We start from the raw sequence: 27414 nt of genomic DNA on the forward strand, positions 1-27414 counted from the left end.
CTGTCCCTTGTGTTTTGTAGGTGGTTCCTCCTCGGTCCCCCAAGAGGCTGAACCACCTATCTGTCTCTATAAAGGACGTGGAGACCCACTGGTCAGATGTGGCTTATTTGTCTCTTCTTGATGTTGGTGAGTTCTCTTCTGCTTTTCAGATTATTATTGTTAAGTATTGCTTTATTGGGTTTCTACCCTCTGCTTTGTTTTTGACCACTCTCTTTGGATTTTGGATATGGACGGTTTCTGCTGTCGGATTGCCTTCACGCATATCCAGTTGTGTCTTCTGTGGTATTTTAGTATTTTGGAGTCTCAGGGCCTTTTGAAAATAAACCTTTTTCTTTTTATAAAGATCCTTCATTTGCTCTTTATTTTACAGCCACATGTTTACAGTTACCCTCTCCCTGTCAGGGCATTTGCTAAAGTATTTTGGAAATTCTAGATTTCTGGCCAATTTCCCATTTTGAGGGCCTTCTCTCCACTGAAGGTTAGAATGATTCATTGTTATTTTTTCCTGAGAGAGGCAGCATTTTGTGAACTTTGTTGCTGTGTTGTACAAGCTGTTGCTAGGGGAGTGGCTCCAATCATCACTTGTGACATTGTTAACATGACGCTTTATAAACTGGCACCTCCTGGGGAACAGTGTCCAAGTACCGTATTTACTCGTGTACCACGCGTCCTCGTGTAAGACATGCACCCTAGTTTTTACAAAGAAAATCGGGAAAATCGTTTTGCCCCGTGTACGACGCATGTTGTGATTGTGTAGGAAGTGTTTAGAGAGAGAGAGAGAGTGCGAGTAAGCAAGAGAGAGCGCATGTGCACGAGAAAGCGAGCAAGAAAGAGAGAGCGCGAGCAAGTGAGAGAGAGACCACGAGTGTGTGAGCAAGCGAGCGAGAGAGCGTGAATGCGCAAGCAATTGAGCGAGAGAGAGCGCAAGTGCGTGAGCGAGAGAGAGAGAGCAAGCCCAAGCAGAAGAAGTAAACATTACAGAATTACATTTCCTCGTGTATGACGTGCACCTGATTTTCTAATGCTAATTTTCAGGAGAAAATGTGCGTGTGGTACACGCATAAATACGGTATGTTGATGTCCCTTTAAAGTAAAAACCAATCCTTTACGTGCAAATTCTTAGCATAATGATGTGTTTGCTTCTTCAACGTAAATTTGCTGTTTATATGGGGTTTAGATCTTGTAATCTTTTTAGACCTTCCTGGTTTGGAATATCCCTTTCTTACTGATTTCTTCTCATCTCTTCTCTTTACAATACTCAAATATAGGAACTTGCCTTTCTTTGTGTTGAGTCAGAGGTTTCATTATTTTCCTCTTCTTTTTGTGAACATTTGAAGATGTTTATTATTTCATAGCCTTAGCCCCATTTAAGTTCTATGCAGGCCAGAGAGCCTGAGATTTAGTTTGGGGTCAGGCTGCCTGGGGTGAGGCCAATTAGGGTTAGTCTGGCCTTTTGTGTGATTTTCTAGAGGTTTGTTCCCCTTTTTGTGGGTCATTTGGAAGGATTTCTCAACAATCAGTCTCAGACCCCACTGATATTCATGCTAAGTCAATTGTTAACTGTAAATTGTCCTGGTATGAGTGAGTGTGCCTGGTGATGCCCTTATCTAAGGTAGGTTCATGCCTTTCAGCCAATTCCTCAACCTTTATTTTTAAAGAGGAAAGCTTGATGATGAATGGATAAAGTTAATCACTGTTACAAGATCATTCACAAGTCCCTTAAAAAACAACATATAATGATTTAGAAGATACAAAGAGTAAACAAGGCTGTCACCATATGGACAAAGTTATGTTAATTTTATAAAATTAACCTAGAAAAAAGAAGAAAAATGGAAAATGTGTGCTTTTACTTTGTGGTTATAAACCAAAAACCACTGAATGGCCGACAGGCATTTCAAAGTGAGCAGTGTTTCAAAAGGGCTTTAAAAAATCCAATATGAATTGAAATCCATTAAGGAGTAAACAAGGGTAGTACAATGGAAAGAAATCTGCTGAATGACTGAAGAAAGATACAGATACAGATAAGGAGAATGTAGAACTAGAAAAGGGGGTAGTGCTAAGGTAAAAAAGTCAATATTTGAAAGTAAGAAAAGCTGAAAGCATTAATTTTGGATTTAAGGTAGGTCAATTGCCAGAAGACTATTGGAAGAGTGGTCACTACAAAAGTGACAAAGTTCATTTTGTGAATCTAGAATGTGATTGGCGAGAATGTTTTAGAAGAAATTAAATTTAATTCATATTTTTTTTCTATTCAATTGGAGTGGCAGAGTTTGAAAAAAGCCAACTTCAACCCAAAAGCAAAAGACTGGTGAGGATCAGAGAGGCTTGTGTAAACTTTTCATTAAAGGGGCAAGATAAACACTGTTGTTACAAGTCTATTTAAATTAGAAACCTAAATTTCTTAATAAAGGCAAATGTTTTACTCTTAGTCTAAAGGAGTGAAAGAGTCTTTTCTTTATTTGCTAGATAAAGTTTGGGCAAGAGGAGCCACCAGAACATTTTGCCTTTAAATGATACAGCATGCATTATTTTGCTGATTGATGCTTTCGCTCACCAGTGTATTGCTAACAAAAAGCATCTGTAGCAACCAACGCAATGCAATTATTAGATGGCATAATTCAAACCCAAGCAAAAGAACATGGAACAAAAAAACGCTACAAAATTAGTCAGATGTTATTAGAATTCATAAGACAGGGAAGCTGTGGAATAGCTTTAGGAGTCATTGTTTTATTCACTGGTATCCAAGTGGTGAGCAATAGACGCAGGGTATCTATTCTAGCCAGGGGTAGCTAACTATAGGCTTTGTGGGTGGGGAAGTTGTATTGGGGCTAAGGAGCCCATGATGATTGCATAGTTGATGCTTTGTAAGCCTTTATTATTAAATTGCTTGCCTACTTGACATTGGAACGAAAAAGTTCATGGTGTCATTGTTATCACTACATCATAAAGCTTGATCACGACCGTTGTCATTTTATATTGCTTACATTCTTGGATTTAGGAAGTATTCACTTTCTGCACACTCTATTGTGTTTTAGATTCAACTTTAAACAAATAAATTAGCATTTTTTGCCCATCAATCTATATTCAATAGCCCATAATGACAAACTGAAAACATGTTTTCTGAAAGGTTTGCACATTTAGTAAAAATCAAAAACTGAAATCTCTCATTCATACAAGTATTCAGACTTTTAATTGGGTACTTTGTAGAAGCCCCTTTGGCAGCAATTACAGCTTTGGGTCATCACAGGTTATTCTGTACAAACTTTGCACACAAGGATTTGGGCAGTTTAGCATATTGTTCTTGCCAGATCCTCTCAAGTTCCATTAGATTGGATGAGAAGCATCTAAGTGCTATCTTCTCAAGTCTCTGCACAGATGTTCTATCGGGTTTAAGTCTGGGCTTTGGCTGGACCACTCAAAGACAGTCAGAGGCTTGTTCTGTCAGGGCACAGGCATTTAAAGTTTAGGACATGACAGGAAGTTGCATGAACAAAAACAAAACAAATAAAAAGGTTGAGAACAAAATGAAATTGAAGCCTAAAATGAAAACAAGGAGATGAAGAACAAAGAACAAAAAGGTTCAAAACCAAAACTAACATGCAAGAAAAGTTTAAACAAGGTTGTTTATTCTTTTTTCTTCTAGGGTTTAAGATCCACAGATTGGATAAGGAAGTGAACTTAAAGCTGTCCTTTTATACCGCTGTGTTGCTGAATCATGGGTCAAGACCTCAGAAGCCACGTGCCTAGAAATGGGTGAAGCCGACTTAACTAAGGGAATTCAAAATGGTGGAGTCCTAGGACCCAAAATGTTGTCCAAGACTTTGCAATACAAAACAAAATCACAGCAAATAAAATCGATTCATAGCACTTGTTCCAAAGCCAGTCTAGTGTTGTCTTGGCTGTATGCTTCGGGTCTTTGTTCTGCTGAAAGGTAAACTGTCGCCGTTGAGGTCATGTGAACTCTGGAGGAGGTTTTCTAAAAGGACCTCTCTATATTTGGCTGCATTCCTTTATCTGAGGAGTATCCTTATCCCTCCCTCCGAGAAGTACCACATAACATGATGCTGCCACCACCATGGTTCACAGTAGGGATGGCATTAGGCAAGTGATGAGCAGTGCCTGGTCTGACTATTTTCTTGCCCACTTGTCAAAGAAACAACTTTAAAAAATCTCTACTGTTCACTACAACATTTGGAACCCAAATCTTTAAAAAAATAAAAAGATTTTTCACAAAAAAAAGGTTCTGTAATACTGCACAAACGGCATAGTCCTAATATAGAATCCACGTACAAAGTCAAAAACAGAACAGAAGGTTGAAATTCCAGAAATCTAACAAATTACAGAATAATAATAAACACAGAAGGCACAGCCACCGGCTATCTAGTGTATTCACAATGAACTACCAGGAACTGTGGGAGATCTGGATTTATAGGGTGGAGAAAATTTCCTGGTGATTATAGGCAAGTAGCCCCACCACTTGAGGGAACCACCCACAAAGCACATGGAATATAACAAGATACAGCAGCAAAGTAACATTAACATAAATAAATGGTACAACAAAGAACAAATATATATGTGTATATATATATATATATATGTGTACATATATATGTATATATATACTATATATATAGATATAAGTATATCTATACATATATATATATAAAATCCAACGTCTGTCTATCCACTTTTCATGAGAAAACTACTTAACGGATTCAGAGCGGGTTTTTTTCTATAATTTCGTGAACATTCTGATTGATTTTCTCTCATCACGCTAAGAATCATAGTTTGCTTGCAGGTGCAGTATATTCATGCTAATCCGAGACAGAGGCTGTGGGCCAAGGGGAGGGGGAAGCGTGACGTCAGGAGTGGGGAGCCGGGTAGCGCCCTCCTCACGGTCCTGTTTCACTACTATGCGGACATAAAATAAGACTTTGAACACCAGCCATTGACAATCTCATACATTGCTTAATCTTGTATTCCAACAATCCCTTAGGTTAACTACACTATAATCACTGGTTGCATCTGAAAGGCACTTGCTCTTCCACTAATTTACAGAATAAATAACACAATTTGGGGTAAAAACAAAAGAAAAATTAAGAAAAAACTGAAAGACAAAAAAATGAAAACATGATAAATACACAGTAATGGTTGTAGCCCAAATATCAAGTAAAATGCAAAAATCAAATGTGGATATTTGTGCATTAGTTTATGGTGGAAGGTGTGATAAATTAGATACCTGCAATCCTGGTTATCTTCTGCTTCCCATGATAGTCATGAACTGAGATGGACTAAGAAAATGAGGACTCCAACAAGAAGTTACGGTTCAAAGTGCTATTCTGCCCAAACGCTGGAAAAGGACCAGGAGATGAAATGTAGACAAAACCAGAATAGCATAGAAACAAGTGAAAAACTGAGAAGACAAAACCTATTGCTGCAAAGCGTAATCACTAATCAGAAAGCAAAGTCAGAGGGAAAATTCTAAGTTCATGAGTCAGAAGTTCGAGAGAGAAATGTGTAATACAGTTGTTTGAGTTTTTTTATCCAAATGACAGATATGAGAAATCATTGCACCATTATACTTAAGGAGTCACACTAATGACGTAAGATGAGGCTGGGGAAGCACCATTTAAAATCATGTTCCTTGGAAACCAGGAGCAGCGTGCTGGTAATAGGAATCAAAACAAGGCAGTGCCCATTGTCACACAAGTGTGAGTAGGAGGCAGCTAAAGGGCCTGAGAAATTGTAATACCACCTTCGGCCAGGGGGTGGCAGAGTATGCATACTGTCTTTCTCAGTTACTTGCAGACCATTCCCGGGAAATTCTGCCAGGTTCCAACACCCTCGATGACACTACTTCCGGTTCTGGATCCCAGAGATGACACCACTTCCGGGTCTGGGCCCAGAGATGACATAACTTCCAGTTCCAGCCCTAAAGATGACGTCACTTCCTGAGCGGGCCTTTAAAGCCGCCATCTTTCTTGTCTTAAGTCAGTTCTGGTTTGGACTCAGTTGCGTGAACATTTCTGTTCAACAATTTCAACTTTTGCAGCCAGGATACATTATACGGGTGGCTGCCCCAAACCTTTATCATGTCTCATGGTATTCTTTATCACAAAACAAAATAATGTTGCTGCACAATAAAAATAAATAATCACTATTATCAGAAAATATAACGTAAATGTAACTGCACAGAAATGCTCCAGAAATAAAGAAAAACCAATACTTCTACATACACACTTGCTTGGAAAAATACATTTTTAATGTGAACATCTCATAAGAAGTGCAAAATTATTTTTAGTACTGTCAGGGATGCCGGGGCAACGACCCGGCCGGGACGCCATGAGGGACCGGATGTGGGTCTGCGCCCACCCTGGATCACGTGGGGGCCATGGGTTGAGGGCATGGAAGTCCCACCCTGCAGGGGCCTGTGGTCACCGCCAGGAGGCACCCCAATGCCTTGGGGACCTGTTACCTCAGCACTTCCGCCACACCCGGAAGTGCTGGGGGGAAGATTAAAAAGGACACCCGGTTAGCTACCGGGAGAACAGCCGACACTTCCGCCACGCTGGGGCATGGCCAACGGGGGAGTGTCGGGAACACCTGGAGCTCATCCGGGACATGAATAAAAGGGGCTGTCTCCCGTCAGTCGAGGCTGGAGTCGGGTGGAAGAAGGACGAGGCACGAGAGGAGATGTGAACCCGGCCCGGACACAGATAGGCAGACATCGTATTCAGTTCACCACCACACGTGTTTATTTACGCTATATACAAGGTAAATGTCACTAAGACACAGTCCGTGCACAAACACAAACCCTACACACAGTCCTGGCCACTCAATGCCTTCTTCTCCGGGCCGCCTCCAATCTCCTCTCGACTGACGGGAGATGGCCTCTTTTATTCATGTCCCGGATGAGCTCCAGGTGTTCCCGACACTCCCCCGTTGGCCATGCCCCAGCGTGGCGGAAGTGCCGGCTGTTCTCCTGGCAGCTCACCGGGTGTCCTTTTTAATCTTCCCCCCAGCACTTCCGGGTGTGACGGAAGTGCTGAGATAACAGGTCCCCAAGGCATTGGGGCGCCTCCTGGCGGTGACCACGGGCCCTTGCAGGGTGGGGCTTTCATTCCCATAACCCGTGGCCCCCAAAGCAACCAGGGTGGCGGCCCCCACGTGATCCAGGGTGGGCGTAGACCCACATCCGGTCCCTCACGGCGTCCTGGCCGGGTCGTTGCCCCTGTTATCCCTGACAGTAAAAACAAAAAGTGTCCAAAGTGTGGTGCAGATCAATAAAGTCCTCAATAAATAATTCATAAAATAGTGAGCTATAGAAGATAAAAGCAATGAATATGTTCAGTTAATAGTTAAAAACAAGGAGTAAAACCACAGTCAGCATCAACATCCTGTAATACATCTCCAGTGTTCACATTTTACCCTCCCCTTCTCACCCAACTGGGTCTTTTCAGCAGTGCTGAAACTCCAGCGAATGCAGTCATCCTTCTGACTCATGCCCCAGTTACTACAGCCAGTAAAAAAACTGAGACCAAGTGAGTCAGGCTTCCATGTCCTGCAACCTCCAAAGGTCCAGCAGGAACCCTACAGCTTGTGATTGCTGCTGCTCCCTGCTGTTCAGTAGTAGTGATCTTGTTTCGATGAAGAAAGCTAATAAGATTATAGGTTATATATCATGATGAGTGGAGTACAAGTCAAAGGAGATGATAATTAAGGTGTGTACTGCTCTATTGAGGCCTCACCTGGACTAATAAGCACAGTTTTCGTCTTCTAATTACAAAAAAAGATATAGTAGCACTAGAGAAACTAAATAGGAGAATGACTAGACCAGGTGTCTCCAAATGGCTGTATGTTCTCATTCCAACTCTATTCTTATTTACCGATCAGTTTTTCCTCCTAATTAAAGTTCTTTTCTATTTATTTTAATTGACTTGTTTTTTAAGATTCAGTCTACAGAGTGGCTTTATTTTTTTTCTTAAACAGCACCCAAACAGAAATGAGATGTGACATGAACTGACAGATGACCGGTTGTGCCAGGGCCTCAAACTCTAACCAATTTCACTCCAACTAGTTTCTTAATTATAAGGCAATTCTTGTTGTTAATTAAACCCATTATTAAATTCTGTGGCTTGTTAGTGCTCTCATTCTTCCACAGCAGACATTTCAGAATCTGTTACTTTCTTTTTTCTAAGAAAACCGTCAAAATGTTTTGTGGAGTTGAGCAAATCAAAATTACTGACACCTTCACCTTTCTTTATTTTCAGATATTTTATTATGGAGACAGGTTGCTGGTCATGTGTTGACTTATTTTGTATCTCATTATTATTTAGCTGAAAATTAATGAAAAAAGAAATAATTCTTAAACAGCAAATTGGTTAAAATTACGACAAGAGAGTTAAAATCAGCAAAAAACTGGTCACTAATTAAGAAAAGGGTTAGAATGAAAAGCTGCAACCACAGTAGTGCTATAGGACTGAAGTTGGAGACTGCTGGAATAGGCTGATTCCTGGACTGAGCTGTATTAGCTATGAGGACAGACTGAAAGAATTGACCCTTTTCAGTTCAAGGAAATGGAGATTAATATGAAACATGACTGGTGTTTATAAAATTATGAAAGTAATTAATACAGTAAATCACAGTGGTTACTTTAAAATAAACTCAGCAACAAGAACACAGAGACAAGGTTGGAACCTGGTTAAGGGAAATTTTGCACAAATGTCAGAAAGTTTTTCTTCATGTGAAGATCCATGGACACACAGAATAATTTAGCAAGTAGTGTAGTGGAAAGCAGGACTTTAGGGACTTTCTAATGTTGATTTGATGTTATTTTGAACAATCTAGATGAATTTGATGGACAAGCTTGTTGACTTGAATTGCCTGGTCTTGTGACAAGTGTTCTAATGCTCTAATATGCCCTGGTCTTCTCCTCATCAGATCTGAGCCTAATGAAGCATTCAAGGTAAATCCGCAGGGCCATCTTATCTTATGGGCACAATGTTGTCTAACCCAACAATTAATTGTAGAAGCAGTAACAAATTAAAAATAGCTTGCCTTAATGCAAGCAGTATCAAACATAAGGTAAGTTAAATCATTACAGAAGGATTTGGACAGCATACAGGCTTAGGCAGATTTGTGGTAGATGAAATTTAAACTCAGTAAATGTAAAGTATTACACATAGGGAGTAAAAATGTTAGATTTGAATACACAATGGGCGGTCGAAAAATTGAGATTACAACTTATTAGATGGATTTAGGAGTTGTACTGGACTTTACGCTGTGAACTTCCCAACAGTATTCAGAAGCCATTAGGAAGGCAGACACAATGTGTGGGGTACAAGTCCAAGGAGGTTATGCTCAGTCTTTATAATGCACTGGTGAGGCCTCGTCTGGAGTACTGTGTGCAGTTTTGGTCTCCAGGCTACAAAAGGGACATAACAGCACTAGAAAAGGGTCCAGAGAAGAGCGACTAGGCTGATTCCAGGGCTACAGGAGATGAATTATGAAAAGAAAGAGCTAAGCTTTTTCAGTTTAAGCAAAAGAAGATTAAGTGGTGACATGACTGAAGTGTTTAAAATTACAAAGGGAATTATTACAGTGGATTAAGACTGATATTTTAAAATGAGTTCAAAAACAACACAGGTACGCAGTTGGAAGCTTGTCAAGGGTAAATTTCACACAAACATGAAGTTTTTTTCACACAGAGAACCATAGCTACTTGGAATTAACTACCAAGTAATGTGGTAGACAGGATGTCTTTGGGGACTTTTAAAACTAGACTAGTTTTCTAGAAATGCTAAGTGGATAGAACTGGGCTTAATGGCCTGTTCTCATGTAGACTGTTTAAAAGTTCTAATGGGAAGTAACTGGAGGCCCCAGGAGCATAGGGGCCCATGAAGTTTCTGATGTCTATGTATGTTACTGTTTTGCTATCAAAACAGGGTCCCCAGTGCACTAATTTGCCCAGGGGCCTATGATGCTGGTAAGATGGCCCTGAAATCATGACCAATTTCCTCAACATGTCATAAGCCAATAGACTTCTCATACAAGTACAGATCAGCATTCCTGATGCCAGTAGACTCCATGCTCTTGTATAAGCAAGCTTGTCTCCAGATCTCCAACAGTAGGGTTCATAACAGTATGATTTCCTTTTTGGGCATCAGCAATATTTAGTGAGGAACCTTTCAGACAACAGCACAGTTAAGTAGTTCATTTTCTATTACTTGCAGTGTGTTAAAGCAGTTGTTTGCTTAAATAAAAAGCATGGTTTCATAAATTGTAGTGTTAATATAATCTGCATACTATTTGTGCACAACATTATTCAATATGTACATGTAAAACACCCTAACTCTACAGAGTCTCTGTTTGCTGCTATAACCTGAATTAAGCACACTGTCTGCGGCGCTGCGTGACCTCAGGCGCATATGTGTCACAGTTTAGTGTGCCTTTTTGCAACCAAATCCCAGGGTACAGCCTGCATTCCTTCTCCTAGCTTACATGTCTATTCATTTTAGAGCCATCTGTCATTAATAAAACTGACTTGAGTTTTAAGACCTCCGCGCAATCCCGACGCCACCACTCCTCCGTTAAAGTCACATTTAGATCGCGAAGTTTAACTTTGCAAAACCTGTCGAATAACTTTGGTTGAATGAAAGCTTATTCAGTAAATATAGAGGTGACTGGCGTCTTCGAAATAGTAAAAGAATGTTTTAAACATAGATTCCGAGTGATCTGACCGAAATAATTAAAAGTGTTAAACAATCTGTATAAAAATGAAAAAGTTAGTTAAACAGTCGTACTAGAAACACCGTAGCGTAGAAGCTCCAAATTTATATTTAAAGATCGTTGATGTTAAGAAGGGCTCCACACACTTGAACATGTTAATCTCAAATTATAAATAACGCCACTGGGGTCCCCACTGACCCCAAGACCCGAGTGATGTCTTATTGGAACTTCTAATCCCGACCTCAGCGATGCGTCACGCTCCGAAGCCTGCCACAATGCGTATTGACTTGCTAATGAAACGCCAATGCCTTTAACCAGACTGCATGCATAGACTTCCCAATCCACATGGGAGCTCATTTAAGAATGTGGACAGCTCAGAAAATACCACATCATTGCTTACTACAAATGTTTAGCGTAATTTCAAGTAAGAACGATAAAGGTGTGTCGTGCCCTTCAGCAAAATACGGCAAACGCATGAATTAATGTGTAGGCGACAGACTCTTTGCCAAGCATTCATCTTACGTTTTATATAGTGTAGTTTGATCGCCGTGACAACGGGAACTTACATAATCACCAGACACCATTGGGCATATTCTTTTAGAGGGTAAATTTGAATAATCGCAGTACTCCTCCACGGCACCCATTAAACGGATGCATTACTGAATTAATTTTGTGCCAATTTCTTCGGGTCTCAAAGGATGGAGTGCCATTATTATCCTGTGCATCTCCTAGTCCGATCTTCATTGATCTACATTTCCTCCAGCTCAGGTCTATATACCAAATTTCATGTTTCTCCATTGTAAACATTCAATTTCGATATATTATCATCTTCAAATTCTTTCTTCACATCTTAATTTTAAACTTAATGCATCTCTGGAATGATCCAATGATCCCCACTTGTATCACTTTTGCTTCCTGGTTTTGCGGGTTCTTATTTTCCCCCCTGTACAACTTTTGATTACCACGTTTCCAATGCCGGTGTTTATTTTCACTTTCCCCTCACTTACTGTATACCGATCTACACATTTGCTCTCTCCGTTTGTATATAGTTTAATATTCTGATTTGCATTCTCCCCTCATCGATATATCTCCACTTTTGTTCTATCCATTTCTGTATACTTTAATATTCTGATTTACACTTTCCCCTCGCTTTCCCGATGTCCACTTTTGCTCTCTCCATTCCTCTATATTGTAATATTCTGATTTACATTTCAATTTTTTCTCAGCCGATCTCCACACGCTCCCCATCGTTAAGCCTTTGTATTAAGTCGTTCTACGCTGCGTTCCTAGTCTTCTGGCAGCGCTCCACGCAGCCCTGAAACTTCACCTCCGTTAGTCAATTCTCGACTTGTCCAGGGAGGGGAGTCTGTGCCTCGCATTAGCGGAGCTCTCGCTCTCTTTCTCCTTTCTGTCGATCTCTTTTCCTCTGCGGGCAGATCAGCGGCGCCGCCGGAGCTCACTGACTCGCTCACTCAGTCAGAAACACTAAACAGGTGGTCGGGACTGGAGCGCTCGAGCCGTGCTGCGCAAACGGCCACCATGGAGAAGCGGTGAAGCCAGCGCTCGGCTCACATTGTTTCAATAAACTCTCTGGGTCCTGAAGAACAGCATTTGGGATTTATTTGGATTCATTCCTTTCCTATTTGTCGTGCCGGGATTATCTTGTTTTTGCCTGTGGATTGAGGCGATCGTTTAAGAGTATGAAAGTGACGGTGTGTTTCGGTAGGACCCGGGTGGTGGTGCCCTGCGGTGACGGCAATATCAAAGTACACAACCTTATCCAACAGGCCGTCATGAGATACAAGAAAGCCATTGCTAAGGTAAGTTGCACCCGAGTTCGAACCGCTCCAATATGGCGCTTTTTCTGGGAGAGAAGGGGAAGGAGAACGGCGCACAGCAGGGCAGAGCACGGCGCGCGGCCAGGCGGGTCTACCCCGTTGCGTCTCCCGCCTTCTGGGAGATCGACACCCAAACTTGCAGATGTGGAGCAGGCGTTCTCTTTAGACGGATAGAGGGGCTTAGCGAATAAGACAAAGAAAAAAAAGGCAGACCACGGCAGCTCTTCGCACGCGGGGCAAAACTTTTATCCTGTGCGGAATCCCTCGGCTCATCCGCAGGCTTCCAAAACCGGAGCAGGCCCTTGAAGAGGGAAGCTGCCAGCCCCCATCCCAACAGCCATGGCACAGAAGCGGGGGTGGGGGTGGAAAGCCGATGCGGCGTGCGGACGAAGGACCTCCGAAGTGCTCACCTGTGTGTCACGAAAGTGTGGTCGCTGGCAGCTACGACGCTCGGCTGTGCCGTTTGCTCTCAGTTCCCTTCTCCCTGTCCCTTACTGCGCGGCACCGCCGTGAGTGTGTCTATTGTATACTGATGTGGACGGACCATCTGTAACAGAATATTCGGACTGGCAGTGCGCCCACTACTCGCCACCCCCTCCGGTCTGGATTTGGTGCCCTCGTGTACGCTCAGGACATTGTGTAACTTGTCCATCTCAGCCGTTCACTAGACAACACTTGAATTGTGGTTAAACGTTTTTTTTTTTTGCTTGGAATTCCTCTCAAGTGTTTTGACAGCCAGGAGTGAAAGGCGCTACATGTAACATTTAACGATTTTGTAGTCGGGTGTGATCCAAGTACGTTTAGATTTAGAGCCAACATTCTTTAATGTGCCTGTTTTGAGACAGACTCTTGGAAGTTTATTTAACATTTACAAGTTTACCAATTCAACAGTCACGCGCATGTCAAGAAACGTAACATTTTAAAATTAAACATAGTTCAATCACTGACTTGGTATTTGGAGAGCATTTTAAGACGAAGCAGTTACTAGCCATTGCAGGACGAAGGCTGTCATAGTAAAGGTCAGGCTTATGGACTTACTCTCTTCTCAATTGGCAGTAATGTAAAATTGCTTTTCACCGAGGTCTGTGCATCAACGTCTTTAATTAGACTAACGCTGTTGCCCAGGGACGTGTGATCATTTAGTCTGAATGGACTCGTTTTATGTTTTAGGTAGTATTATCGTATTGGAATTATTAACTCATTTGCACCTCAGTAAAGCAAGCAAATACAAAATGTTTTTAATAATTGGGAGATGAAACTTTAGCTGTAGAGGATAGGCAATTTAAAGGCTTGATTCCGATGGGCATCTAAGTGGTCAGCACTTAAAAGTAAACTAATTCTAATATTTGTAGTTCGTAGTGGTCTCTTTATTGTGAAATCCAAAACCAAGAAGAAAGTCTGGGCAGATAATTTGTACAGGGCTCATTAGAACAATGTTTAATTTTATACAATCAATGTAATGAGCAAAAGTTAGATAAGTGAAGAATGTTTATTATATTCATCTTATTTGAACAAGTGTTTTATAATTTAAAGAACATATAATTTTTAAAGACTAGCCATAATGAAAATCATCATTTTAGTTAAACCGAGGCCAAGACATTTAACACATGGCAGTATGTATTTCCATAGTTGTTTGTACATTTTAATAATATCACTTAAAACATCACATTTAACATATGCTTTCTGTTTATATTTTATGGTTGCATAACAGTACATTAATAAAAATACTAAATTGGTTTAAAGGTTCCTCAAGTTGTTATATGTTTGTGTTTTCATGCTTGTATTTATATTTGGTATGTCATGAATATTCATTTTGATGTCCTCAGGGAACATACCAAGTCTAGCTTTAACTAGCATGTATTTCATTGTAATTTCATTATTGTGGCACATACATTTATCTGTATAGGATCTGACATGATCTAAAATTGTAAAAATACGTGACCTGCAAACATCTATCAAGCAGACTTCTACACACATTACTTCAATTGCTTATTTCACCAAGTGCTGCTGTATGCTTGATCTTTGATCCAACTTAGCAGTGAAAATTATAAAAATGATTTTTTGTGACACACCATGTGGTTATTTATGCATTATGTTATAAAATGCTGCTCTCTCTGTGTGTGTCTGGTCCCTCCAAGCAGTCTTATTGGTCAGTTTGACTTTGGTGATGCGCTTGCCAGAGAAAGTGCAGGGCAAGACAGGTTGAGCCACATGAAGAGGAATTAAGGATTAAGGTGTAGGAGGCACTCCGAAAGTTTCCTTCAAAGCCAGGAGGTGTTTGCACCAATATGAAGGGTGTTTTCACAGTGGGTAATGGGGGCCCATCTACCACTGGAGGTAGTCAAAAAGCAGACTGCAGGCAAGCAATGTGCCTTGAAATGACAAAGTCTTATAAGCAGGCTTTACGGAAATGAAATTGATACAGGAAGCACTGGGTAAGAGAGGTTCAAACACACGGATACTGAGGAAAGATGTACGAGGAGTGCTGTAGGAACATGTAGGGCAAGACTTATCAAATATTTTAAAATTCATTTTATTACTAGTCTTTGACATTTAATGTGGCTGGAATAAGTGCACTCCTGCAAGTACTTATGGGTCAATATCAATAACTGGTTGAGCTGGTTTTGTAACACAGAGGATCTATTGTATATAAGAAAGGGCAGCACAGGTCATCTTAGGAGTCTATGGTTCTTTAATGTAGGTAGTTACACATCCATTACATCTTCTATAATTCTGTGATGACCAGTGCAATTTTAAATGCTGAGCTGTTTTAAAAGAGGCCCAAAAATTAAGAAGGTAATTAAAAGGTCAGGACAGGTTTTGGGAGACACTGTAACCTCTGGAAAGTAGTAGTTGAGAGAATTAAAGCAAAACTGAGTGCCATTGTGAATAATGCTGCACATCCTTTCTCTGACACACTAACACTGATTAGTTTCAACCAAAGAATTATTCAGCAGAAGTGTGTCAAGAAACGTTACTGGGGCTCCTTTATACCAGAGCAATGCACCTGTATAATGCCTCAAGTCAGAAGTTTTCATTTTTAATTTTTTTTTTCCTTTTTAGTCATTCTTGTGAGTGTGTTTAGACTATAGTGCCAGTTTATATATATATATATATATATATATATATATATATATGTGTGTGTATGTATACAGTATGTATGTGTGTGTGTGTGTGTGTATGTGTGTATGTGTATATATATATATATATATAAGTAATAATAATAATAATAAATATATATGTGTGTGTGTATTTATATATTTATTTATTTAAATAGGTTCTGTGAATGGCCAAATTTCTGCTTGGAACAAATAATGGCCAATCTACCAGTTTATCTATCTTAGCATACAGTTTTTATATGAATTTTCAATCTCAAACATGATATATATGTGTCTGTGTGTTTGTAATTCTGTATTTACTTGTATGTGATATATGTTCATCTGTAGATTTTCTTTGCTCAAAGTTTTGTCAAGGTAGGCTGTGCTTTCTAATGATCCTGAAGTTAGATTATAAAAGGTTAGAAAAATGGATTAAGTAAATTCTACACAAAAAAATGAAATCAGATTTTTTTTTTTTGTTGATCTCTTTCAAGCTTTTTTCTTCCAAGTATACATTTGCATTTCATTGTTGCCCCCACCCATTCTCCACCGTTGTTTCAGCAAGATGCATGCTGACACAAGCCTCCACTTATTTTTATGTACTCTGTGTACATGTATGTATATGTATTCCATTGTAAACACTTAATGCCTATACATTTTCTGCATACAGATGCCTTCATATCTGTGGATTTCTTGAAGCTGGTTACTTCCATTGTGACCCAAGAGCTTAGATTTTTGTGTGAGGACATTTTTAATCTTAGGCTGGTGTACACAGCTCTAACCAAGTCTAGTCTTTCGGTCCCTCAGTTTTTAAATTGCATGTTTTACTCCCTTTATTTTCTTATAGGGGAATTACAGTATTTACTGAAATTGTGTATTGGTGATAAGGGCAGCTTTTGTTTTGTACAACTTCTGCTTTTGTGCGGCTACTTGACGGAGATTTTTTTATTGTCATACACCTCCATCATACCGATGATTATTGGCAATATTCTATAAACTCACGTTTATTCTTTATTAAAAATGTCATTTGCAAAAAGGGGGTGAACAGTTTGAAGGCTGAGGTTTCTAACACTGGGTCTCATTATTCTTAAGTTAGTATTTCTGATTTCATATTTCTTATCGTATATCAAAGATGTGCAGGTTACGTTTTTTGGCAATTCTGAATTGGCTTGTTTGAATGAGTGCACCTTGAGTTGTGTTTTGTATCTCATCATGGATCCTTTTTGCTTTGTAGTTTCACCTAATACTGAAATTGGGCTACAGTCTCTTCATGTTCCCCGTATTAGATTGAGTCAGATTGGTAATGGTTGAATTAATGGACAAAGCATATAACTCTTTACAAATACCATAAGAGGAATTTCTCTGCCTCCATGCTTAGGTTTCTGCTCCTGCTCAGTTTTCTCCTTAAGCTTTGAGTGTAACAATAGACTAATAATAAACTAAACATTGAAGAAAAATAAAAATGGCATCAAAGCCATGAACACATTACCCTTGAAGTGCAAAAACATAGTCAAAATATTTTTTCAAGTAATTTTATTGAATTGTTTAAACTTTTATTGATATTCTACCATTTGATATTAGGAAGTCAAGGAAATATAAATATTGAAAAAGGCATCCTTGAAACTGAATGAATCTGAACTAGTCTACATGTGAAACACTATAATAGTGTGAAATACTGTAGATACCACAGCAAAAGACAAGTAACGTGAATATTAGAGTTTGTCACTTTTCATTTTCCTCTATATTATTTTGTGAAATTTGAACGTTTTAGAAGTTCACTAAAGTGTGCGCCTTTCAAATGTATGCCTTGGGTTTGTCAGCATTAATGCCATTTTGGTTGCCCAATTCTTAAGTGCAGTGCTAGTGGGAGGAATATAGATTGACTGAATTTTCTTATTTTTGCCAGTTTTATGACTGCTCAATTAACTATGGATAGTCTTTGCATTTTGCAAAAGTATTTGATGTCCCAAACTGCATATTCCTTCTGCGGTGCGGAGTGCCCAACATCTCAAGACATTTGGTAGACAAGGGCAGACAACAGGGTGCGATCAATATTATTTGTACCAGTGTCTATTTTTGGAATTGTCCCTTGAATTGTGATCTGTTGGCAACATGTTTACGATTGGTTGTGTACATTACATGAGCCCCAATTCCATGCTATTATTTTGGTTAGGACATGATGGTGGTTGGTTGTAACAACATGGAATATTCTTGCAATGCCTCTGCTCGCTTCTATATTGCCTTTATTTTTTATAAGTTATACTTGTGTCCATTCCATGAGTGTGTTTCATAGCAAAAAAAAAAAAGGAAAAGACCATCTGTTGGTAGTCATTAGACATTTGTGAGTAAATAAAGCCGCTGTTACAGTAAATTTCAGCATTCCTCAGATAGATATTTGCATTTATTTATTTATTTGATCCATTACTATTACTAGAATGTAACGAATGGTTGAGAAAATGCTAATTCAGGGATATGCATTGTGTTTTAGTGTGAAGACTGATTGTGCAACCTCATAGTTAATAACCTGGCTACTACACAGTTTATGATTGTTCATTGTGACAGTCCTTAAATCAGTGCTGTTTCCTCTCTGAGGGCTCGGGAGCTGCCAGTCAGTGTGTTTGTTTCCTCCACTGGGTACAGCCAGCCTGTACTGACTTGTTTAAGTTGCTTTTGTTCCATTACCTGATTAATTTTCTCATCTGTTTTTGTAGTATGTAAGTTAGGTTTTTTTGTTTTTTTATTTTGGAGTTCATTTGTTGACAACTATTGCTTTTTATATCAGTGTTTCATGCAAGATGCAGTGCAGATGAGAGAAATGTCACTATGTGATATGTAGTAATATTTGTCTAGCAGTTGCCTTGCATGTACATTATTGTGTGGTGTATTTAATTAAATACTGAAGTCTGTCATTTGTGAGCAGTGCTACATCTTTATCCTGTGCTTTTCATTAGTCTTCAGAGAGCACACAATACTGCAGTATTCTGCTTCTTTGTATTTAGAAGCCTCTGCAGTGATGTAACTTTTACAAAAAAATGTGCAGTTTGCAGTAGAAGCCTTAATGCCAATGTAAAATTGGCACAGTTGTAAACATGGTCTACAACTAAGAATTCTTCTTAGTTGTTTGTTTTTGAGAAGAATGAGTTTATTATTAAAGCATTTTTAGAAAATGTCTGAATATCTGCACTGAGTATAATAACTGGTTTTTGGATCTCATTTCTATAAAATTTAAGTTCGTTAAGAGGAATATACAAGTTTGTTCAGAATATATTTTCTTACATGATAGAAAATTGCTTTTTTTTCTTCCTGCTTTTTCCATTTTCCAGGTATCCTAATTCACGTTCATTATAAAGCTTAACCCTCTTCAGAGTTTTTCCCATTTTTCCAAACAAAATGAAATCATTCATTCATTCATTTTCATGCCTGCTTAGTCAAATCTAGTGTTGCATTAACCAGTAGCACCAGGCAGAAGGCAAAAACGAGCTCTGGATGCTAGTCCACACTACAGGGTGCAGTCTCATCCACTCTCCCTCTTTACCCATACAGGGACAATTTAGAGTTGCTAATTAACCGAATATGCACATCTTCAGGATGTAGGAGAAAGTCTCTCAGACAGATGCTGAATATGTAATCCTTAAGAGTAATGTCCTGACTGGCATTTGAGTCCAGGGCTCTGGAGCTATGAGGTAGCAGTGCTTAACACAGTGCAACTGGAAAAAAAGCCTGTAATGGTTTTAAGTATAACCAAAGTTCAATATTGTGCAGCATCCTGTTTTTCCAAGTGTGAAATAGGCTGCTAAATGGATTAACTTGGACATTCTGTGTTCACTTTAATCTATTCATTTTAATCTGTATCCTCACTGAAGAGATTAATAGACTGGAGTAGCTAAAATGAAGAGACATTAAATGTGAATGAAGCTTGTATGAGGACTAGACAATTTATAGAGTAGAATGGGGAATGTTGAATGGGGAAAGTTGAAATCTGATGAGACTGGCTACTGGTGAAATGTTTTAGCTGTATGTTAAGACTAGAGAGGAGAGGAGAGGTTAGGAGCACATGCTGATACAGTGCATTGCTGCACCCACCACACGACAAACCAACTCAGGATCCAGATTAGGACCCGAGTGCAGCCATGCAATGAGTGACACCTCAGCACCACACTAGTTCAGATGGAGTGGAACGAACAATAAGGAAAAAAAATAAAGATTGTAGAGACTTGCATCTATTAATTTGAAACTCCTATTAAATGGCACGTTCCCTTTTTGTATATGTATGTCATGGTACAGTTAATATCAGACACAAGCTTGATTTGTGAATTGAATTTTTTTTTAACTTGGTTCCTTTTTGAAAGTGACATTGTGTTTTTCAGACCTTTCAAATAAATTGCTCTATATGAGTTTCTGCATTAATAAAGTCTGTACAAATGTAGCCCTTCTAGAATCTGTAAAGTTCAGTGTGTACTTGAAGAAAATTGCCTTTCCAAGTTGGGAGCATCCAGGGATGACATTTGAACAGTTCAGCAGAACGTGAGCGGCTCCTGGAATCGATCTGTCCTCTGTCAGTTTCTTTTAAAGACCTTTGCTTTGGAGTTAGTCAGCTTCTACAGGAACCAGGAGCAGCCTTGAATCAGACCTGTACTAAGGCCGTCATTAGTCTTATAATTGGTAGGTAAAGGGGGTTGTGAGGGTAGCTGAACATTTTAACAAGAATCATAAAATACAGGGCCAGATTTCAGCTGCCTGGAGCCTTTATTGATTGTTTAGCATCTCTTAATTTTCATCTTCCTTTTCTCCTGTGACTGGCGCCTGTGTAAAAAGAAAAAATGAATGATATCCTACCAGAAGCCTTTGCCTTTCTGACGTGTTCAAGATGATTGAATAAGAACTTGAAGAGTACAGATCATTTTAAGTCTGGAAATTGTTCCCTAACGATTACTGAAGTGTGGTAAATGAATCACTAATGCCGAATTCCCAAATGACTAATGGAAGGCAGAATGTGATTTAACATATTCATTGTTGCCTGATTTAAATGACTATTGTCTGCCTGTACTGCTTTTTTTAACCAGTGAGAAGGACATTTTACATTAGAATTATGTCTAATGTGACTGTGTTTTTCAAAGATGTTTTATCTGATACAACAGAACAGTGCTTGTCAAAATTATTGATTAGTCAAATGCAGATATAATTTAACCATTTTTCAACTTGCTTAGCTCAATTCATAGTCTTCAAGGGTTCTAGACAATCCTGTTAGTATTGCACACAAGGTAGGGAACCAAGCTTGGGCAAGGTACCAGACCATAGATACCTGCTAACACTGAGCCTGTTTTTTTAGTCACTTGTCAACCTGTCCTGATGTGGTGTCGATTGGTGCACTTGGCTAGTAGTGCTGTCTCACAGCTTCAGGGACTTGGGCTGGATTCTTTGTCCAGTAGGGAGTGTTTACTCCACAAAAAGACCAAAGTCAAAACTTGTAAATGAACAGTGGAAATGTTGTTCTGCTTATAGTGACACTTCAGAGCCACAACGATGACAAAATAATTGCAACAGCAGTAATCTATGTATGTAAAATGTTAAGTGTTGTGTCTGTCTGTAACTTGATTATTCGTGAACCACTGGGCCTAGGACCTTGATCTTGGTCTTAATCGAAAATGTATGACGTTATATGTGGCTAGTTTGCATAAATTAATAACGCAGTACCCACTTTTAATTGTCACACGTGTCTTTACAGCAAAACCTTACAAACCCAACAACAAAGAAACAATTGAAGATTTACGGTGCCTGTAAACCATACTAAAGGATACAGATTAATTGCCTTCAAAGCATGTATAACAAGAATGAAAAATGAAAACCATGACAAAAAATCATGGATACAAAATAAATATAACAATAGGAAAAAAAAAACATTGTGAGCCCACTTAATGAACCGATTAGTCCTAGGTTTGTACAATAAATATTGGGGGAAAAAATATATCATAAGGCCTAAATAAGCAATAGCATAAAGAGAAACTGAGAGATGCATCACCGGATTACTGATCCATTCATGTGATGCACAATGTAGGTTTGGTTGACACGTTTCAAGAAAGTACCTCTTTAGGGCACAGGATACCAATATTCAACTTACAATGCGAGCTGAGCATATACTAAGCAATCATTCAGGACAGAGTTTCTTAAACTTTTCTTTGTCTTGCCTTAGTGTTGCACTTTTTAACTTGGAGACAGGCCCTGCTGAGAAACCAATGATAAAAGTCAGTAGAGATGAATATGCAATTGGCAGAGGTGGTGCTTTAAGTCATCTGGCTGTTGTCTTCTTAAAATGCTGTCAGAGCCTACAGAAGTTTGTAGTGTAGAAAGTAACAGAGGGCCACAATTCAAAAGTTCCAGGGTGGTGCTGTTCCATTGTGTCCTTGATTCAGTGGTTGTGGGGTCTGAAATGCATGCATGTAATTTTAAGGTAACTTTGTTTTTGTACAGTAAACCAGTCAGTAGCTAATTATAAATTTCACCTCCTGACACTTCTCTTTCCCATACAAGAAATCAAAAACTGAGCTGTATTCCATTAGCAGGTTACGCAAGTCCAAAGCTTTTTGAATACACAGACTACAGTGGGATATAAATTGAATTTCATGGCTTCTCTACAGATTTCCACTCTTGTCACTGTTTCTATGGAATATTAATAATATCAATAATAATAGTACATTTTATTTAAATAGCACCTTTGCATGCTCAAAGTGCTTCATAAATACTCAGAAGGGATGAAAAAAGAATAAAAACACAGAAAATGATCAAATAAATAACAATGGATACGAACTAATATCAAACGCTAAACACCAAATGGTATATTAATACATGAAACACAAAGTTCTAAATTAGAATAAGATCATGTGCATTCTGTCCATATGAGGCTCCATGCTACATCCATTTTGGATTAGATGGTTACTCTGAATTGGAACAGCATGAGTGAATGTGGCAAGAAATGCATTGACATTTTATGTGGTGTCAGTTAATTCTTGCACTGTTCTTAATCACAAGTCATTAGTCTCCTCAGCAGCCATGCATATTAACAACTGCATGGCAATTTTTTGTGTCTGTTGTCTATGCTGTATTTAATTTATGGTATTGTATTTATCAATTGATTTTTATTTCTGTGGAAGAAATGCACGTAAGGAAAAAAGTGTATAAATGTAAAGTTTCTGGGGCAGGCTCCTGTTCACAGTGATACCAAAATGGAAAATGTTTCCTTTGATTAGTTACAGTAGGTGTTTGTTTGTTCCAGCTCTGGGTAGTGAAAGCCGGAGAATAAATGTTACAAAAAACTCTTGAGCCATTTTGCCTATCCTTTCTGGATTTTTTTTTAACCAAATGCAGTACAACAGCATAGGTTAGTGCTTTTGATTCATTGATAGTACATCCTGGGTACAAATTCTAAACCTGGTTATTCACTGTAAAGTCATTACTCTGGATGTCTTGGTTTTCCAGAGTCTGAATTTGAAATCTGGTGTGTATGATGAATAATCCTAAAGAAACTCTTTTCACCCAAATGAAGAGCCTTGACACCAGTTGGGCCTATGTGAGAATCTGAAATCAAGTTTATTGGCAGGAGAGCTAACATAAAAATACAGGTTGAGTCAAAATTAGGTTAACACTAATGGTACTGCTATGTATATACTTGTATACAATTTTTGTGGACAATTTATGTGCCACATATGGTACGTGTGTTGAACATGATGGCGAACAGGCTGAGAACTTCCTGTAAATCATCTTGCACATATGAAGTATGTTTTGTGAAAAAGTTGTAATTGTTGTAATGTAAAATATGTTTTAAACCCACTTAATCCAGCCTGTGATCATTGTGGTTCGGAGCCTATGCTGGAAGCATTGGGTGCCATGCTGGAGCCAACTACTGGGCACCAGCTCGTTGCAGGGTGCACTCTGCCACACTCTCACACACCTACAATTTAGAATTTCTCCTTAACTTAAAACAAACATAATCTTAGGGAAAGGAAGGTGACTCTTGGCTTGCCAGTTACTCCAGGGTGTAGCATGAATTGATGCATCTGGAGATGTAGGTTAAAGTAGAGCTAACATTTTCCTTGGTATGCATATGAGACGCTTTTGTGACAGGAAAAAAGGTACCACAAGAAAAAGTGATTCATGTGGTGTGAGGGGAAAAATCTGAATTAGGTAATGTAGTAAAATCTGGGGATTTATGGTTTTTATGTAGAAATAAGTCTTTACAGTAAATTTACTGCAAAATGTGCATAAATAATTTTTACATTTAAGTATCCTTTTCACATTGAACTAGCTGTGAAAAACATGAGTTTTAAAGACAAACTTGCAAGTAAAATGTGCTCTTGTTTCTTCTGAGGACAGGACAAAAGTTTAATGTACAGCAGGCTAAAAGGTACTATTGGTTCTTTGCTTCATGTATGTTAAATTGGCATCAGTCCTGTTATGTGAAATGTACATTGTGAGTACTTCCTTCAATAAAATAAGATGGTGGAATCTCTTGCTCATAATATCTTCAGAGTAAACATTATGGGTAATAGCAATTTACACTGACTAGTTAATCTAACCTACATATCCATGCTTATGTATGAGGAAAACCCACAAGACACAGGGAAGCGTATATGTTTTATATAGGATATCTAGCATAGGAACATTTTGTGAATTTTTTAAGCTTATAGAGAAAACTGAGGGAACAATGCAGCTAAAAATGGGTAAAAAAGTTATTGTTTTTGATAGTTTCATTTAAATGTAATATATATATATATATATATATATATATATATATATATATATATATATATATATATATATATATACACACACACATACGATACTATAATATTAAAATGTACATATCCAACATTTTTACTCTGTTCACTCATCCAGCCATCATTAAACATTCTTACTTGGGCCATGGGGATTTTTATTTCTCATAATTGATCATTTGAATGACTCATGTTATATTATGTAATGTTAGTACAGGAACACCAAAGGTTTTGGAGGGGTAGAGTTAGTGCTGCTCACTGTTCTCCTCTGTATCACTCTCCTGTATAGTAATTTTTGTGTACCACTGTCTTATCTGCATTATTAATCCTTTATCAATGAGCAGGTTTTAATTTCCTTGTGTTCTCCTGTGCAGTTAGTGTCTTAATGGTAATACATTGCCATACCGGGTAGAGGTTCTCCACACCTTTACCACACACAGTTATCCCCAAGTTGAATTGTCTTCAACCAAATGTTAGTATGTCAGGAATTGCATATTTTGTTTAGTTGCTTCCAGTGTCTCAAATGAATTTCCAGAGATAGATGAATCAGATCACATATTTTTCAGTTTGAATTTAGACTTTTTTTTCTCTGTATTTAATTCATTTAATTTTTTATTCTTGTTCTACAGTAAATATATGAATGAAAACATTTTGGATAAACGTTTCTAATCTATTTAGTCCTTCACATGGTTATTTGGAGCCAAAGGATTGCCTTGCAGGATCAGGTACACATCAGTGGTCCAGTTTGGGGCACATACTCCACAGTAATACTCAGTCATAGTGGGGCAGTCTTAGTTAAATGAATATAGTTTATTTGTATTATCTTAATAGAATCAAATGCATTCCTCAGCACATATATTTAAAAAAACCTTATTGGCCATCTATATGAATTTCCCTATACAGGGAGTCCTTGGGTTAAGACACAGTTCCGTTCCTATAACAGTGATGTAACCCGAATTTTGGTCTAAGTCGAAACACACTCTAGCCTAAGTCACTTACTTATCTTAACACATTTGCAAAATCATAATCTAGAACATAAAAAACAAAATCTAAGTCTGAGAAAAAAGAAAAGGACATAAATATACTATACTGTACACTGTACTGTAGTAACAGAAAAAAATGAGTGTAAATAAATGCTTACCTTTATTCCTTCTCATGTCTCAATTTTTTAAACTTTTTATGGGAGTGAATGTTGTAAACTTGAAACGTATGTCGAAACGATGTAACCCGAGGACCCCTTGTACAAATCTTTTTTTGTATACTGCATGTACAGTATAAGCTTTTAGCATTTTACAATGTTAATAACTGTGCCAAGTTTTAATTAGATTGGGTTTTTTGCTTTTCAGTTGTTGCGTCCACAGACTCATATCCTCACATACATTCTCCAAAAGTGGTCAGGGAAATCTAAAACATGCTTTAACCCCATCACAGTGATTCTTTAGTGTACAAGTCCTATATATGTGGGGAAATAGATCAGGATGTTACTTTTAGATTTTTTTTTTTGGGTCAGTGTCTGAGGAGACTTTTTACATGAAGTGGTTGGCCCATTATTCTGCAGCTTTCTTTTTGTGATATATCTTTGATCTTCTGGATCTGCTGCTTCTGATCCATGGACTATGGGTACCACATAATGCTTCTACCGTATTTTGTAATTAAATACTATGGTCTGTATGTGTGTCTGGTCTCTCAGTGAAATCTGATTGGTCGGTTTTCCTTCAGTGTGATTGATCGTGTCAGTTTGGTGTTGGTGACGTAATCAAAAGAGGAAGTGTGAGTTCGAGACACACAAGGAGGAGTAACAATGTAGAAGGCACGTTGTGAGTTGCCTTCAGAGACTGGAAGTATAAAAATGGACAGAAGATGAGTAAGGTGTGCCAAAAATAAGAGTCTAAGAGGCAGGCTTTTTGGGAACATGATCAAGAGAGGTTTAGACACATAAGCATACAGAGAAAAGGCACTGACTGAAGGTACACGTAGGGCAAGAGACAGCAGATACCTTAAAATATTTTCTTTTTATCTGTCTTTGAGGTCAGGTAACATGGCTTGTAACATTATACAACACAAACAGGTGTTGTATGCTTTGGTTTGTAGAGAACTTCTTAATGATTTCCTTAATGTAGACAGGCATTGTGGTTCATTTACTAGGTCACTGTCTGTGTGATGTTGGCAAATTTGTACTGAACCTTCATCAGTGCTCTACTTTTTCCCACATTACAAAGACTAGCATGTTGGGTATTAATTGGCAACTCTACGCATTAAAGTTAAGTGTTTGTATATGAATGTTCCTTGTGCAGAGCTGGTTCTGGCTATGTACAAAGTCTTTGGTTTAACTGTGACCCTGTAATTGGATTAAGGTGTTTTAGAAATATGGGTAATACAGAAAGATCTACATATCAAAGATGGAACCTTAGTGAGTATAAAAATGTATAACTTGTCATACTGATGTTATTTGGATTTACATTCACGTTTGTTATTTATTTTTTTATTTTTTTAATTTTTATTTATTAATTTTATTACAATCAATACATAGCAATCAAGTTTTTACAAAAAAAAGAATTATGCTAAGAACAGATCGATCCCCACCCCTGAGAGAGAGAGCAAGCCAAACGGTGTAAAATTTAAGGCATGTAAAAATACCTAAATTAATAAATTCTCTGTGCTTTATAAACTTATTTTAAAATATTACTGATTAGATCCTGCCATGTTTTGAAAAAAGTCTGTACAGATCCTCTGAGTATTTGATTTTTCCAATTTTAAATAGTATAACACATCAGTTTCCCACTGACTTAAAAGAGGAGAGTTTGGGTTCTTCCAGTTTATTAGAATAAGTCTGCGTGCCAACAGTGTAGTGAATGCAATCACAATTTGTTTGTCCTTCTCCACTTTAAGCCCCTCTGGAAGAACCCCAAACACAGCTGTTAATGTGTTAGGAGGGATTGTGAGTCCAAGGCTGTCTGAGAGGTAGTTAAAAATGTTTGTCCA

The 27414-nt window shown here is 38.4% G+C and overlaps 1 protein-coding gene and 1 long non-coding RNA gene across 6 annotated transcripts in view; one reads left to right on the forward strand and one right to left on the reverse strand.

Annotated features, from left to right (window-relative positions):
• Positions 1-3204: 3204 nt before the first annotated feature.
• On the reverse strand, positions 3205-13148 carry LOC120529618. The gene is made up of 3 exons (XR_005633780.1): positions 12977-13148; positions 5240-5350; positions 3205-3438 (listed from the first exon to the last, which is right to left on the reverse strand). It is a non-coding gene; the product is annotated as an uncharacterized LOC120529618 (long non-coding RNA).
• The window catches only part of pard3aa (par-3 family cell polarity regulator alpha, a), a 900153-nt gene continuing 884893 nt past the window's right edge, over positions 12155-27414 (forward strand). For 3 of the 5 annotated variants that reach the window (XM_039753563.1, XM_039753564.1, XM_039753566.1), the window contains exon 1: positions 12156-12548. In XM_039753563.1, the coding sequence (XP_039609497.1) occupies positions 12429-12548 (120 nt within the window). In that variant the 5' untranslated portion in view covers positions 12156-12428. Of the gene's footprint in view, positions 12549-27414 lie in introns of all 5 variants that reach the window. The other 2 variants (XM_039753567.1, XM_039753565.1) reach the window with 2 other exon arrangements.

The sequence above is a fragment of the Polypterus senegalus genome, chromosome 5 (assembly GCF_016835505.1).
Source record: "Polypterus senegalus isolate Bchr_013 chromosome 5, ASM1683550v1, whole genome shotgun sequence".
NCBI classification, from domain to species: domain Eukaryota; kingdom Metazoa; phylum Chordata; class Cladistia; order Polypteriformes; family Polypteridae; genus Polypterus; species Polypterus senegalus.